Source organism: Hyla sarda, chromosome 1, assembly GCF_029499605.1.
Source record: "Hyla sarda isolate aHylSar1 chromosome 1, aHylSar1.hap1, whole genome shotgun sequence".
Classification (NCBI taxonomy): domain Eukaryota; kingdom Metazoa; phylum Chordata; class Amphibia; order Anura; family Hylidae; genus Hyla; species Hyla sarda.
Genome location: NC_079189.1, coordinates 489,894,262 through 489,911,224, shown reverse-complemented (window position 1 = coordinate 489,911,224; position 16,963 = coordinate 489,894,262). Strand labels below are relative to the sequence as shown.

General features: G+C 41.4%; 1 protein-coding gene across 2 annotated transcripts in view; it reads left to right on the top strand.

Moving 5' to 3' along the window:
- Nucleotides 1–16,963, top strand: part of HSD17B4 (hydroxysteroid 17-beta dehydrogenase 4) — a 264,853-nt gene that overhangs the window by 44,981 nt on the left and 202,909 nt on the right. For both annotated transcript variants that reach the window (XM_056537370.1, XM_056537371.1), the window contains exons 4-5: nt 2,724–2,783; nt 6,424–6,445. In XM_056537370.1, coding sequence (XP_056393345.1) covers nt 2,724–2,783; nt 6,424–6,445 — 82 coding nt within the window. The remainder of the gene's footprint in view (nt 1–2,723; nt 2,784–6,423; nt 6,446–16,963) is intronic.

The window sequence follows — 16,963 nt, the reverse complement described above, 5'->3', positions numbered from 1 at the left end:
TAATACGCACTGCTATTTGTCTAATAGTTTTTGAAGCTTATGTAAAGATTATCATATAATTCAGAAGAAAGAACTCCTTAATCGTAATTGCTAGAAGCTAATGCTTTACGTTCAGCATTGAAAGTGTCTGCCTAGCTGTATAATAGTAATAAGGCTCGCAAAGCCAGCCTGATATATAAAAACCTAGTGCAGTAAAGGTGGGAGCGGTTCACAGCCGTCTCTAAAACAGATTTGCATTATTAGTCCTATGCCTTAAAGGGTAACTCTCATTAAAACCAATTTTTGCTAACTGCACTTTTTATGGTAAATAAAAAATATTTCTAATATACTTTGGTTAAAAAAAAAAAAAAAAAGTTTTCTATGTTTTATTTGTGCTTAAAAAAGCTCAAGAGCACATTTTCCCCCATCTTATACACAGACCTATGTCCAAACACAGAAAGTGCAGCCTGGAGTGCTGAATCATAGCTCCTCTCACACTTAACTGCCATATAATGTTGGTTGGACCCCCCCTCAGCACTCCAGGCTGCACTTTCTGTGTTTGGACTTCGGTACAAAGTCTGTATATGAGATGGGGGGGGGGGGGGGGGGGGGGGGGGGAAGAATGTGCTCTTGAGCTTTTTTTAAGCACAAATAAAGCATAGAAAACGTTTTAAAACATTTTTTTTAAACAAAGTATATTAGAAATATTTTTTATTTACCATAAGGAGGGCAATAGCAAAATTTGTTTTAATGAGAGTGCCCATTTAAACAATTTGAGATGTCTCTAAGTTCATATTGAAGTATTACAATTAAGCTTTTTTTTTATAGATACAGCAGGGGCACTCTCCCCATGCTCCAAAGCACTCTGATAGAAAATGCATGGACAGCAAACCCTACTGCTCCATGCAGCAGTAGAGTTGGGGCCACTTTCTGGAGATCGCAAGATGTCACAGAGATCTAAACCCCTGCCCCCGATCAGACACATTCTCTCTCCTGTGGATAGGGGATAGATTTTTAAGCGCTGACGTATCATAGTTCGGCAGAAACCTATTATTACTGGATTTTAAAGATGAGTGAACTTACAGTAAATTCGATTCGTCACGAACTTCTCAGCTCGGCGGTTGCTGACTTTTCCTGCATAAATTAGTTCAGCTTTCCGGTGCTCCGGTGGGCTGGAAAAGGTGGATACAGTCCTAGGAAAGAGTCTCCTAGGACTGTATCCACCTTTTCCAGCCCACGGGAGCACCTGAAAGCTGAACTAATTTATGCAGGAAAAGTCATCAACTGCCGAGCCGAGAAGTTCGTGACGAATCGAATTTACTGTAAGTTCGCTCATCTCTACTGGTTTTTCTTTATACCTAAATAATCTAATCTAAAATCATACCCCTATTACCTTACATAAAAAAAAAAAAAATGCTTCCAATTTATTTTGTGCTTAATTCATATGAATTTTCCCCCATATTGATGTAAGACTGAAAAAAAAATATATATATTTTTTTTATTAAAACATTGTCTGGCAACTGACTTTTTGTCATAACAAAATAAGAGTTTTTATTGGTGGGAGTACTGGTGCTGGGGTTAACTACCAGAAACAAATGTGTACAGCCTCCGCAGAGCTTTGCTTTCCATCCATTTTTATATTTAATGAAGAGCTCAGCACCCACACTCCCACTAACTAAAACTTCTGACCTACTTCTATGACATGAGTGTTTTTTTTTTTTGTTTTTTTGTTTTTTTTTAAGGGGTACTCCAGTGGAATTTTTTTTCCCCCAGATTAACTGGTGCCAGAAAATTAAACGGATCTGTTAATTGCTTCTGTTTAAAAATCTTAAGCCTTTCAGTACTTATTGGCTGCTGTATACTACTGACAAAGTTATGTAGTTCTTTCCAGTCTGACCACAGTGCTCTCTGCTGATACCTCTATCCATGTCAGGAACTGTCCAGAGCAGCATAGGTTTGCTATGGGGATCTGTTCCTGCTCTGGACAGTTCCTGACACGGACAGAGGTGGCAGCAGAGGGCACTGTGATCATACTGGAAAGAACTACACAACTTCCTCTGTTGTATACAGCAGCTGATAAAAATCTTAAGCCTTCCAGTACTTAAAGGGGTACTCCACCCCTAGACATCTTATCCTCTATCCAAAGGATAGGGGATAAGATGTCTGGTCACGGGGGTTCCGCCGCTGGGACCCCCGCAATATAGCATGCGGCACCCACCTGTTTTGGCTCCGGAAGCGCTGGAGGGTGTGGGTCACGCCCCGTCCCCTCAATGCAAGTCTATGGGAGGGGGTGTGATGGCCATCACGCCCCCTCCCATATACTTGCATTGAGGGGACGGGGCGTGACGTCACACGGGGGGCGGAGTCGTGAAGTCACAGACTTATATTCCGGTGGTCAGGTCCCAGACCCTCCAGCGCTTCCTGAGCAGAAACAGGTGGGTGCCGCATGCTATATTGCGGGGGTCCCCAGCAGCGGGACCCCCGCGATCAGACATCTTATCCCCTATCCTTTGGATAGGGGATAAGATGTCTAGGGGTGGCGTACCCCTTTCAGTAGAAATAATTTACAAATCTGTTTAACTTTCTGGCATCAGTTGATTTGAAAACATTTGTTTTCTTCCGGAGTACCCCTTTAAAACAATAGATGCCTTTCTATTTAGTGTAATTTCAGTGCAGAGATGGAAAATATGAAAGTTTTAACATAAACTGGAAGAATAATATATTTATTTTTTTCCGAAATGTAGATTCGGTGGAAGCAGGAGAGAAACTTGTTCAGTCAGCCTTGGATGCATTTGGGCGCATAGGTAACAAATGTTAATCCTGTATTTGTATTTCTCTTTGACAGCAAACAGCGGTAGCAGTCATGGGGAATGTTGCCGTTTTCTTTATTCAGAACACAACAGGTGATTTGGTTCTTAACCCCGTGAGGACACAGCTAAAATTTTTTCCTCTCTTTGTTTTCTAAGAGACAAAGGGGAAGATTTATCAAAACCGGTCTAGAGGAAAAGTTACTGAGTTGCCCATAGCAACCAATCAGATCGCTTCTTTCATTTTTCCACTCTGGAGAAACTCTTACTTTGCATAGCGATAGTATAACCTTTGAACTTTTTTGTTTTGTTTTTTTCTTTCTACACTACTGTGTGAGGGCTCGTGTTTTTTGATATTTAGTAGGAGCTGTAGTTTTTATTGGTACTATTTTTGGGTTTAGAAAGGCCTTTTTTTTATTAAATAAGTCACCTCACATCCTTAAAAAAAAATAATTGTGGAATTAGATATTTTTTATTATTTATGGTATGCACTATGCCGGATAAATAACATTTACATTTTGATATTTCTGCACATGGTGATACATTCTATGTTGATTTTATTTTGGCCTTTAGATTAAGTTTTTTAATATTAAAATTTAAATACTTTTTTCAGTTCCCTTTGGGTATTTGAAAAGCAAGAAAATCCCGGCACTCCTGTAATGCTTTTAAATGTTCTTTACTTGAGTCTTTGCATATACACAGCATATGCTATATAGCAGCACGCGTTCCGGCAAGATGCCTTTCTCAACTGCATGCGCTCGTAGAGCGCATGCAGTTGAGAAAGGCGTCTTGCCGTAACGCGTGCTGCTATATAACATATGCTGTGTATATGCAAAGACTCAAGTAAAGAACATTTAAAAGCATTACAAGAGTGCCGGGATTTTCTTGCTTTTCTACTATTCACCTATCCACGGGCACCTGGAGTAAACTGCAGTGCCGACCTATTACTTACCCTTTGGGTATTTAACTGTGTGATTATTTACAGTACACCTCACTACGTATGTACTGCAGTGAGCTGTCAGAATGTCAGTCTTAAGTTACAGAAAAGAAAAGGGTTCCAGCTCCCCAGAAAATCATAAGGTATTCATGAAAAAATAAAAATTAAAAGTCCAAAATTTACTTAGTCCATATTAAAATCCAAACAAAAACACCCAGTGCAGATAAAAACTCCTCAACGCCGACACTTTTCGGACTAACTAGTCCTTAGCCATGACTAAGGACTAGTTAGTCCGAAACACATCGGCGTTGAGTTTTTATCTGCACTGGGTGTTTTTGTTTGGATTTTAATATGAACTAATTAAATTTTGGACTTTTAATTTTTTTCATTAACACCTTATGATTTTCCGGGGAGCTGGAACCCTTTTCTCTTCTATTGCTATATCGAGGATAAAGGCCCGACCTTCTCCTTGCTCCTGGATACCAATGACAAAGTGCTCGTCAAACAACTAAAGTGTTACAAGCGGTGAGCTGGCTATATCTCTTTTTGACTTTAGTCTTTTGTTACAACCTGCTTTTGACTGTCACGAGACCTGTCAGATAGCACCTGTTGTCCAACAGCGTAGATGCCACAGTCCTTTTTGACTGCAGCATCAAGGGGTTTAAATGACTGGTATCAGAGCTAAAAGCAGCTAACAGCCAACAGATGTAAAGCAGGCTCGGCCTGTAGAATGCATTGTTAATAAGCCATGTCCTGTAAGCATGTCATGTGAGTGTTAACAGATGAAAGTTGTACCATATATGTGAATAAGCAGCAAGTGTCCACAGGGCTATGCGAGTCGTCTCATGGGTCCAAGATTTCCATCACTATTGTTACTTGCCGCCTCCTGCTTTTGATTTGAAGCCTGTGTGCCATAGGGGTTGGAAATGGGAGTTGATCAACCCTGCCTTGTGTGCAATTGCAGTGTAGATGCATATATTAAGAAACAAACTAATTCCTTAGCTTACATGCAGAAGTTTACTAATCTAAAGCTTTGTCTCTGAAGGTGCTTTAAACCCCTACTTGGATCTATAATTGGTTACACCATGTGAAACCATCTGATAGAGTCCATTTAAGTAATCGCCTGGTGTGCTGGGAAGTAATGTTATGTAGGCTTAAAAAATCAATATTACATGTTTTATGATATTAAAGTTGCCCATAGCAACCAGTCAGATTGCTTCTTTCATTTTTAAAAAGGCCTCTAAAGAAATATTTCATAATGGCTTTCACACGCATGGATCCGCAGCGTATTTTACGCTGCAGATCTGCCGACGATGGACCCTACAGTTTTGCCTCCATCTGTGCCTACTGATAGCAGCAATCTCCTGCTACCAGCAGACACGCTGCGATGTGCGAGTCACCGTACGTATGTGCATTATACTCGCACACATCGCGGCCGCTCCACCTGCTCCCTGAGCTAGGCCGAGAGCAACCACGCTGTGTGAGTACACTGTGCATGCCCGCGGTGATTCGCACATTGCAGTGTGTCTGCTTGTGGTGGTGAATTGCCGCTATGAGCAGGCACAGATGGAGGCAACACTGTAGGGTCCATCGTCGGTGGATCTGCAATACACAATAAATATACAAAAGCAGAAAAAAACAGCCCCCCAATCAGCAAACTTGCATTCAATTAGGGAGGTAGGCTGACTCTCCCTCATTAGATAGGCATCCCCCCTATTAGGCAAAAAGGTAGACCCACTCATAACACAGTAGATAAATAGGCAGACTCTTCCTCATTAGATGGGCAGACTAACCCCATTAGGTAAAAGAATAGACCCCCCCCCCCATTAGAAAGGCAGCCACCCTCTCAAACTTACATTGGTTAGAAGACTCCCCCCATTTAGGTCAAAGTGCAGATCCCTTATTAGATAGGCAGCCCGGAATTAGATTAATAAGCAGGCTATCCTTCATTAGATCGGCAGACTACCCCCCCCCCCCCCCCCTTTAGGTAAATAGGCAAACCCAGATAGGTTCACAGGCAGTCTGGCCCCCTCCCTCCATTAGTAGCGCTCCTGGATCCTCCTTCTGTGGTGTAGCAGTGTGCACCGTGTTGCTGACATGAGTGGCAGAGGAGGGAGCCAATGGACCTTCCGTAACATTGAGGGTGGACATAGCTGATGCCAACAGCTTGTGCGCCTGAAATCCCCGCCCTTGCTGTGCGGCCACAGTAAAGGGATCCTGCATGCTGGGATGTGACGGAAGGTCCCAGTCTAATTACTAGACTAGGAGCTTCCTTGACATGTCACGGGCCATAGCTCTGCTTTCAATTTACTAGAGCTTGTTAAAAGGGTTGTATTATGTGAAGTTAAACAGGTTCTAAATGTACAAGCATTTCTGAAAATGTACTGATATAAGTATATATATATATATATATATATATATATATATATATATATATATGAGATAGATAGATAGTTACTAATGCCTCATGTGCCTTCTTTGTTTGTTACACACATATATATTAATATATGATACACAACAAATTTTACTTACTTTACTTCTTGGACAACCCCTTTAAGATATGAATAGTGAGCTCTGGTTGGTTGTTATGGGCAAATCACTCCAGTTTCTGTCTGATACATCTGGACCACACTACGTTATTATGTATCACTTTAGTTTTTCCTTCACCTTTTGTAATAACATTGTCTTTTCATTTTTCAGATATTGTAATAAACAATGCAGGGTAAGTCGCCATCATTGTACTTTGCTTGCGTTGTGTCTCTGCTTATATGGCGTTGAGTATTATTTTCTCATAAATGCCCTTTTTTGTGTAGCCTTGTGGAAGTTTTTGTCTTTATCTAGGTTACCGTGCATGGTCTCCAGTGTGCAGAGATTAGCATCATATGCTGTAGCTTTGCCTTTCATTTTGTTGTTTTCTTGTCATCTTTGTAGTGGCATAACAGCTAATCATATAGGACAATACCTGAGCAAAACTCTGTGCCATATTTCTCAGAAAGCAGCATTTCCACACTTAGATGCAGAGATCATTCTTTTCTATTTAATCCTGCTGCATATTTGCTGTGTCTGGAAGAGATATGATATACGTTTTAATTTTGTTTCTGTCTTGTTCAACAAACAATGCATTTTTATGTCCCTGAAGAATGCAGCAAAAAGTTATCTGAGCAAATTGCATCCCCTAAGTATCCTGGAGTGCTAATGAATTCAGCATTTTTTCTTTTGCCTTATTTTCCAGTTTTCTTAACTTGATTTTGCGCATTTTGAATTTAGTGTTACAGTTGAAGTCTGTAAGTTTCCATACACCTTAGTCACTTCATGTTTCCTCAGTTAGGTCAGTTAGGATCACTACTAGAGATGAGCGAACTTACAGTAAATTCGATTCGTCACGAACTTCTCCGCTCGGCAGTTGATGACTTTTCCTGCATAAATTAGTTCAGCTTTCCGGTGCTCCGGTGTGCTGGAAAAGGTGGATACAGTCCTAGGAGACTCTTTCCTAGGACTGTATCCACCTTTTCCAGCCCACCCGAGCACCTGAAGGCTGAACTAATTTACGCAGGAAAAGTCATCAACTGCCGAGCCGAGAAGTTCGTGGCGAATCGAATTTACTGTAAGTTCGCTCATCTCTAATCACTACTATACTTCAAGCATGTGAAATGTGAGAATAATACTAGACAGTATTTTTCTTTCATCACATTTCCAGTGGCTTATAGGTTTACATGGTTGTGCTTAGTATTTGGTAGCATTGCTTTTGATTAGTCTAAATTGGGTCACACATTTTGGTTTGCCTTTTACCAGCTTCTTCCAATAAGTTGCAGGACTTTTATCCTGTTCCTTCTGGCAGAACTGGTCTGAGTCAAGCGTGTAGGTCTTTTTGTTTGTTTATATATGCTTTATCAGTTCTACCCATACATTTTTCTATGACATTAAAGGGGCACTCCACCCCTAGACATCTTATCCCCCTATCCAAAGGATAGGGGATAAGATGTCTGATCGCGGGGATCCTGCCGCTGGGGACCCCCACAATATAGCATGTGGCATCCGCCTGTTTCTGCTCTGGAAGCGCCGGAGGGTCTGGGATGTCACAACTCCGCCCCCGTGTGACCTCACGCCCCGTCCCCTCAATGCAAGTCTATGGGAGGGGGCGTGACGGCTGTCACGCCCCCTCCCATAGACTTTCATTGAGGGGACTGGGTGTGACGTCCCATGGGGGGGCGGAGTCGTGATGTCACGGACTTCCGTTCTGCTGGTTGGGACCCAGACCTTCCAGCTTTTCCGGAGCAGAAACAGGTGGGTGCTACATGCTATATTGCTGGGGTCCCCAGCGGCGTGACCCACGCGATCAGACATCTTATCCCCCTATCCTTTGGATAGGGGATAAGATGTCTAGGGGTGGAGTACCCCTTTAAGGTCAGGGCTTTATGATGGCCACTCCATTACTTTCACATTGTTGTTCCTAAAGTGAATTTGTCATGTTTTTTCTCTATTTGGTTTTTATTTACTGATGCTTTACAGCAGCCCCCATGGACATAGGAAACCATAGACAGGAGCGGCCACAGTAGCATAAATGTGGAAGCTTACTGGGCATGTTTTGTGAACTTTTACAGATCCACTGGGGGAGGCTAAGCTGTGAATATCATCTATTGACTATCTTATGTTGTCAACCTTCACTGTAATGCTGTAAGAAAACTTTTTTCAGCAGCCTCCTTCTTGTCACAGACAGAACAGGAAACCTCAGCTTGGTTTCATGCTTGGTGGCAATGTATACTACACAATTTCAGGATAGCAAAATTAGCCAAAAATCACAATAAAAGTCTTAATGCATATGGTTAAAATAAAAATTTGAGTTAAACAATAGGTTATTTTCTAATGACACAATACTTTTAAGCCATTTTACCACAACTTAGAAAGTATGCTATGGATCATTGTCCATGGAAGACCCATTTTTGCCCAAACTTTACCTTCGGAGATGAGGTCTTTAGATCTCTACACATAATTTCCTTTCTCGAGATTGCTATCTATCTTCTGGAGTGCACCAGCAAAGCAGCCCACAACATGATGCTTCAAGCCCGGATGGTGTTCTTAGACACTCTTATTCCTCCATACATAAACATACCCTAAAGAAGCGCTTTTTCTGACATCTTTGCACCTCCGGTGAATTCAAATGATGTTGGTTAGCTGATAAGACTCTTCTATTGCCCTGACATTGTTTTCTGTCATTTCCCAAGCTATGGAAAAGGAATTGTCTACTTCATATATGTATTTTGATATAGTGAATCATTACTCAAATGATATGTTTGTAAACATTTGTTGAAAAAAAAAATAGCTTGTTTCATATACAATGTAGCCTACGTTTACATCTGCTTTGGAAATTCTGCTAAGATCCTTTGTTGCAGATTCCTTGGAATGTTCCGGACACAATAGCACAGCATTGTGACATTCGTATGTGTCTGGGTGCAACGGATCCAGCACATCCATTTATTATTGTTCTGCTATTTTGACTAAACAGAATACCGTAACTGTTGTTATCCTAAACAATATATTTGTTGTCCTGAAATTTGTGGAAGGGACAGACAATACTTGCAACTTTTATTGTAGATTTGTTACTTAGCAGGTCTCCAGTCATTGTTATAAAAGTCTGTGAGAAGTCACTTGGGTAATTCTTTGATCATATATATTTTTTTTAATACATTTTTTTTTTCCCCGACAATTTTTACATCAGACACTTCCTTTATTACTTTGGGAAATCTGGGAAGAATATACAAACCAGTTTAGTAATATGCCACCTGGTCAGGTGACACTCCCTGGGTGTCAGTGTATCACCCACTATGGAATCTTGCTAACTGACTGGGACATGTTGCTTAGCTTGACATCTCTCCAAAAGAAAGATTTAACCTCAGAAAGAAAAAATACACCTTGACCTACCTCGATAAGCCTCTCCCCTGCTAAGCTAGGTCAACCCTGCTCTGCACTGATGAGCATATACCCCGAAACAGGTCATCTGCAGATTGGGTTAAATCTTTTCTTTTGAAGAGATGTCCAGCATGGCAAATTTTCCCCTAGTGAATGATATACTTACAACCAGGAAGTGTCACCTGAACTGGCAGAGTATCAGTGTGCTGCTTTGCATATTCTTCTTCCCAGAATTCCTAGTGGTTTTGCTTAGTAGGGATCGACCGATTATCGGTTTGGCCGATATTATCGGCCGGTAATCACGATTTTGGGCATTATCGGTATCAGCATTTACCTTGCCGATAATGCCCCTGCGCCCCGCAACGACCCCCCACCGCTACACCATTGCCTCCCCCATTCCCGGTTTTATAATTACCCGGGGGGCCCAGAGTCCGCGCTACTTCTGGCTCCTGCGGCATCCTTCACTATTGCTGTGCGCTGCGCAATGATAAGGCACGTGGGTGTTGAACTAGACGCTAACTTATACCGGAATATCTGTATAAGTCATCGGCTATCGAACGGAAAGTCCACAGATTATCGGTATCGGCCCTAAAAAATCAATATCGGTCGATCCCTAGTGCTTAATGGCTTAAAATTCTCCGAAAAACTGTGTTCCCCGGATAGGGAATCTGGAACACTTTCATAAGAATACAGTTCTATAGAATTTATGGCTGATAAAAGAAGAAAATCCAACACCTAGTGATTGAGCATGAAGAGTTGTCCCTCTTAGCTCTCTGTGACCATCCGTCAGTGTGAGAGTCTTCTGCCTTTCATCCTTCTCACTCTGCAGAGACGTTTCTAAATGAATCTGTGTCTGTAGCTGTTCTCTTGCTAAAATCTGTACAGCCCCTTCTATTCACACTCTGGTACATATCGTGTACATTTATATTTTCTTCATGTCCCACAAGTGCGGAACAATTTGAAATACCATAAATAAGAACCATTTCCCTTTTTTAATTTATCGTGTTTTTCAACTAGATTGCAGACTGCTGATATAAATATATATCTGCCTGTCTATAAACATATATAATATGACTCAAGCTCCCATTAGAGGGTCAGTTGACTGGGTTAAACTTGGTCTTAAAGACCATTAACTAGCTGTCTTCAGCACCCATGCTGATCTGGGCCACACTGAAACCTGGACTGGCCCAGGAAGAGGATAAAAGGCCCCACTACCAACCTGCCTTTATGTCCTACAATTCCAGCCTGACATGTCAAAAGATTAGATTGGACTGTTTCACTCCTGAAACCCGCTACAAACGCTAGTATTTATTTGAAATGTAATTGTATAATATAGCTATCACAAAAATCGAGTTCCAAATGTTAAACCTTCCATTTATTAATTATGCCACCTCTGTGCCTGCTTGGATACGCCTACCTACTCTACCTTTGATGGTCAGCAGAGATGAGCTGGCTTACAGCTGCTGGCATGTCAGTGTAATGCTTTTGTTCTGTACGTGATTGGTTCTATGAGGGACTGCACCCCTAGATGTTTTATTCCCTATCCAAAGGATGTTAGATCGTAGGGGGTCCAGCTACTGGGACCCACTGCAACCTCTGGCCCGCTACCGCAGCATTCTGAACATTTATGAATTTATGTTGAAAATGCGGGCTGTGCTAGGCTTTGGTCTATCATTGCCGTCCCCCCCCCCCCCATATATTTCTCATAGACCTGAATATGACGGCTGTTGCCGCTCGTAATCCGCCACAGAGCGAAGTTCACTCCGTCCATGTGGATTACTGGGGTGCCGGGCCAAAGATCGCGGTGCGGGGTCGCAGCGGTCGGACCCCCCACAATCACACATCATATCCCTTATCCTTTAGATAGGGAATAAGAATTATCTTATTAAGCTGATGGCATGTAATATACAGCTGACTTCCCACTACAATTGCTGGGATAACAGATATGATGCCAATTAAAATGCCGAACAATGTAAAAAATAAACAGATCAAAAAGCAATGGCAGAATTTCGATTTTGGTTTCCATCCAATAAGAGGACATACAGTAAGGTAGCTTGAAATTTGTATATACACATCATTTTTCTAGCAGCTAAACTTGATAGGACAGAAGACCTTCTTATATTGTCTGCAGGAATTTGCATTGTGTTGTGGGTTTTCTGAAGAATCTGTGCAGTTTGGAATTCAAAGGTAGACGGGGAACATTGCTACTAGCAAATATACTGTAAGACCATGATCTTTTCAGAAATCTAAGTGTAATATTTTCTGACAGGCTTGCCTCAGGCTAATGTGTAAGCGGATGGGAAGAAGCACTGTATGGTATGAGAGGGGCTTCAAGCTTATGTAGGGTGAAATGTAGCTTTATCTTAGTACTCTTCACCCCTCTGTTTCATGGTACTCATAGCCAATCTAACACACGCACAAGTACTTATCGGCTTTAGTTGTGAAGAACACATTTTGTTTTACTGTAAATGCTCAAAAAGACAAAGTTACAACAACAAAAAAATCCTTGATCTCACAAGCTAATTGACTCTGTTTTCAAAACGTTGTTAAAGGATACGACATTCTGAGACCTGTTCTCTGTAGTTTTTCTAGTGGCTATTCAAAATCTCCACAATGTAGGAAAACAAGAGGGGAAATTCTTTCCCTTTGAAATAAAGGCTAACAGAATAACAAAAAAATAAATAAAAATAAATAGTACTTGTAGTGTTTTATTTGACTTTTTCTGAGGCGATGTATCTTATCACAATAAAATCCCACTTTTTTTCTCTGATCAGGCCCCCTCCCCCCGATTTAGTATTCTCTCTCTCTCTCTCTCTCTCTCTCTCTCTCATCTCTTTGCATCACCCTGCGTCACACCACGCCCCCCCTCAATGCAAGTCTATGGGAGGGGGAGTGACTGCCATCACGCCCCCTCCCATAGACTTGCATTGAGGGGGCGTGGCCTGATGTCACAAGGGGCGTGCCCATGACATCACAACCCCCACTGCCTGCTCCAAGCGTTTGGAAAAACAAAATGCTCCAAACGCTGGGGCAACAGAATACCCCTTTAACTGAATATCGGTTTCTCGAGAGCATGTTATATGCTTCCTATATTAGTCTATATTGAGGGAAATGGGAGAAAACGAAGAGTGGCTGGAGGGACTGCAGAAAAAAATACAGGAGCATTTCGAGAGTAAAATAAATCTCACATCCGTTTTTAAAGGCGTTCTCCGGTCCTAGACCTCTTATTCCCTATCCAGCGGTCAGACCCCCTGCAATCACTGGCCTGGCATTCTAAACCTTTATAGAGAATAATAATCTTTTAATGCTCAGACCTGGAGACTTAAATCCACTGTTCAGTGTGTGCACGGAGTATGGAAGCATTATAGAGAGTAGGCTCCACACACTATCGAAGGGAGAACCCAAAATTTTGTAAAAAATAAAAATAAAATGTCCTGTCCGAGTTATATAATGGCCATATTTGTGAACTGCAGTTTGTCCATCAGAAGCGGTCATCCAAACCGCAATATTGTCTGAAGTATATTATGTTTAGCTGATATAGGACTCTCTTAAAGGTTTTGTCTGGTGATTAAAAAAATAATCATCTTGTGAAAATGTGTAGTAAAACAACTTAGTCCACTAATGTAGTGTTATTCTAAAAAGCGCACAGATCTGAGTTGATAGCAGTGATCTCTGTCCTCGTCCGGTAGTGTCAGCACAGGACTAGTGATGTGAAGGAGGGGGCTGGGTGTATGGCTCATTCGCTGTACCACTCGTTACATATAATCTTTTGTTATTGCTTCCTCAATTATATACAGGGACAGGCAGTGGTAAAGATATTTTTTTTTTCCTTCTTTTTTTTTGTGAGCAACACATCAGGTTTATAAAGGCCACGTGCTAACAAGTGAAGAGGAAGCTAACAAGGTACATTTTTAATGAGGAGTTTACAGGAGCACAGCCCAAAAACATTAGTGGAATTTTGGTGAGGGATGCCCTTTAATATAATAAACAAGCAGATATGACCATTACCATTTGGACAGTGCATAAATATACGGCTTACAAAGCTTCTTGATGTGGTTCGCTATAATTGCCTACTTTTGAATGACCTATTTCTGCTTTTGGAATATTGTTTTTGCCCTGCTCTTCATTGGTTTGCTTCCATTACAATGTGGCTGACGAATTTAAAGTTCTTCCATGTAAAGTGCATGAACTACAATAATTGTATTGATAATACAAAGTTTATGGCATAGGCAAATGGCATTCTGTTAATAATGTCAAGACATTAACTTTTGATTCTAATACTCGGGTCTAATCTTCATCCCTTGTGCTGTGTTTGTTTCCGGTGTGACAGACCCTTCTGACCACAATAACTTCTGTAAAGGTCAGGCTTGTTACTGGGCACTGTCCAGGTAATAAGGGGCCGTGTGGGCAAAACTAAAAAAATAATCTGTAGTGCAAAGAATCTCACCTGACATTTAATTTCCCACCTTTATTTTAGGTAACTGTAATTCTTCTTTTCTCGACTGCTTTGTTTTATTCCTAGATGCTATTAATTGTTACCATGGAGAAGTTAAATTAGTCTGTAGAGACATCTAATTTAATTTCTTACTTCTCAGATGCTGCATAATTCAGCTGCTGCTACGTCTCCATAACTTCCATAATAGTTTGAAAGAATTTTCTTGTAAAAAGCATTAATGACTAAGTAAAGGGGTTACAGTTCATACAGGAGCATCACAGCCCCTTCAATGGATTATCTCATGCAGTGCTGCTCTTCTACAATGTGGATGTGTCTGGTATTGCAACTCAGCCTCAGCTTAGCATCAGTACCAGACACGGCCACACAGAGATGGGTGGCACAAACTATGGTTAGAAATAGAAGGATGAGTCCAGTGCAGACTTCGTGCAAATAATGACTTCTTTATTCAGGTACCAACGATAACAGGATAAAAGTGACGCGTTTCAGCTAGATAGACTAGCCTTACTCACAAACTATGGTTATACATTGACGAGTATTTGGTTTTCCAGCAAGCCCTGCTGCCGGTCAGTGATGGCACATATACTCTATTGAGGGGAAACTGTCACAACAAGAACAATTGCACTTAAAAACTGACATGCAAAGTGCCATCCATAGGTCCACACAAAATAACTCTCTTCCTTTTCCGTGAAACAAAGTGCCACGTGCCATACTTGGTTGTGTTTAGTGACTGTGACTGATCCTAGATAAGAGGGGCAAATTTGGAAAATCCTTTTTCAGTCTAACAGGCTGAGGCTAGTGCGTGAGTCAATTACACCTTTGAGTTCTCATTTGTAGGGGGGCTTTACATGCTGTTTTTATTTATTTATTATTATTTTATTGGGGTTTAAAGAACAATGATAAAATGATCCAAAGTGAAACTTTTCAAAATAAGTTTTTCTCCTGTTAAAACTGTTAAAAAAATGTTCATGGTGTGTGTATATATATATATATATATGTGTATATATATTTATATAATTTTTATTTATATATAATTATATAATTTTTATTTATTTTTTATTTTATTTTTTTTGTTTGTTTATTACCATGGCCTTTGAAATTAAGTAAAATAAAAAATGCCTTGGGTCAACCCTGTCAGAAAAAATCTTCCTGTTCTAATATATTATAAATAAAAATTTTTATCTTCGTTCTGATTAGGTAAGGTTTCTTGTCACCTATACTGTTTTTAATCTTTAAAAAGTTTAATACTTTTCTATTATTTCCATACATTGAATGTAGGAGTCTTAATCCTGGGCCCTTTCGTGCTCACTAAGAAATGTCTGTGGTGCTTAGCATGGAGCAAGCCTTAAAGGGGTACTCTGGTGCTTAGACATCTTATTCCCTATCCAAAGGATAGGGGATAAGATGCCTGATCGCGGGAGTCCCGCCGCTGGGGACCCCCGTAAACTTGCACGCGGCACCCCGCTTGTAATCAGTCCCCGGAGCATGTTCGGGTCTGATTACTGTCGATCACTGGGCCGGCAGCGCGTGACGTCACTCCTCCGCCCCCGTGTGACGTCACGCTTCGCCCCTCAATGCAAGTCAATGGGAGGTGGCGTAACAGCTATCACGCCCCCTCCCGTAGGCTTGCATTGAGGGGCGGAGCGTGACGTCGCACAGGGGCGCAGGCGTGACGTCACCTGCCGTCGGCCCTGTGGTTGCCGGTAATCAGACCCGGAGCGAACACGCTCCGGGGACTGATTACAAACGGGGTGCCGCGTGCAAGATCACGGGGGTCCCCAGCGGCGGGACTCCTGCGATCAGGCATCTTAGTCCCTATCCTTTGGATAGGGGATAAGATGACTAAGCACCGGAATACCCCTTTAACAGGGAGTCCACATCTATGCATTTGCTGATATTGGTTTTATAGTGTAGAACATTAATATATTTGTTTTATTTATTTTTATATAGTATAATTAAAGGAGTTGTCCAAGTTTGATCTTGCTTATCCCCATATGGGTTTACTCTATTGTACCTTGGATCCTTTTGTGCTACCACCACCTTGTTTTTGCTTTACCGGCTGCAAGGTCTCCCTCCAATCCCCCCCCCCCCCCCCCCCCCAAACATATTCCATCAATTTTTTTTCCCCTCTCCTCTCCTATTGATTTCTTAGTTTTTTTGTTTTTAGATTCTGGACACTAGGGTTGTCTAGACCCACAATAGTTATATATTAGTATACTTGTGGTTCCTTCATGTGAACAAGATATGGATATTGGCCGTTGGCCTTCAGTATTCCTATGACGATAACAAAGTCCTGAGAGATAGCGTCCACTCCACTCCCGCTTGCAATTCCCAGGCTCAGGATTTCACCCCACAGGTCTGTGTGCTCCGCAGATCACTCGGTGCCTGTGTCTCAAGTACAGCATACAAAAGAGAACTTGGTATAAGATAATGAACGACATGGCACCCAAAACTCTGCTCCAACTTGCTGCTTTATTGCCACTAGCAGGGTATACAACGAGGATGCACTAAACCTGTGTACATGGTGTATTGCATCCTCGTTGTACGCCCTGCTAGTGGCAATAAAGCAGCAAGTTGGAGCAAGTTTTGGATGCCATGTCGTTCATTATCTTATACTAAGCATTCCTATGACCGTGCCTTCACTTTTCTTGTTACTTGTGTCTAACGTTGTGTGTCTTTTAAAATTAATAAATACATTTTAAATCAAATACAAGAATCACTATGATCTTATTCTTGGTACATGGCCGTATATTTATTTCATAGCCTAAACCCATTCTTCTCAAACTGGCCTAACCGGTCCTCTAGTTGTTGGTGTGGCACAGCTAGGTAGACCGTTTTCACTAAAGGCTTATTTGTACGTATTCTAATGTTACAGAGTTT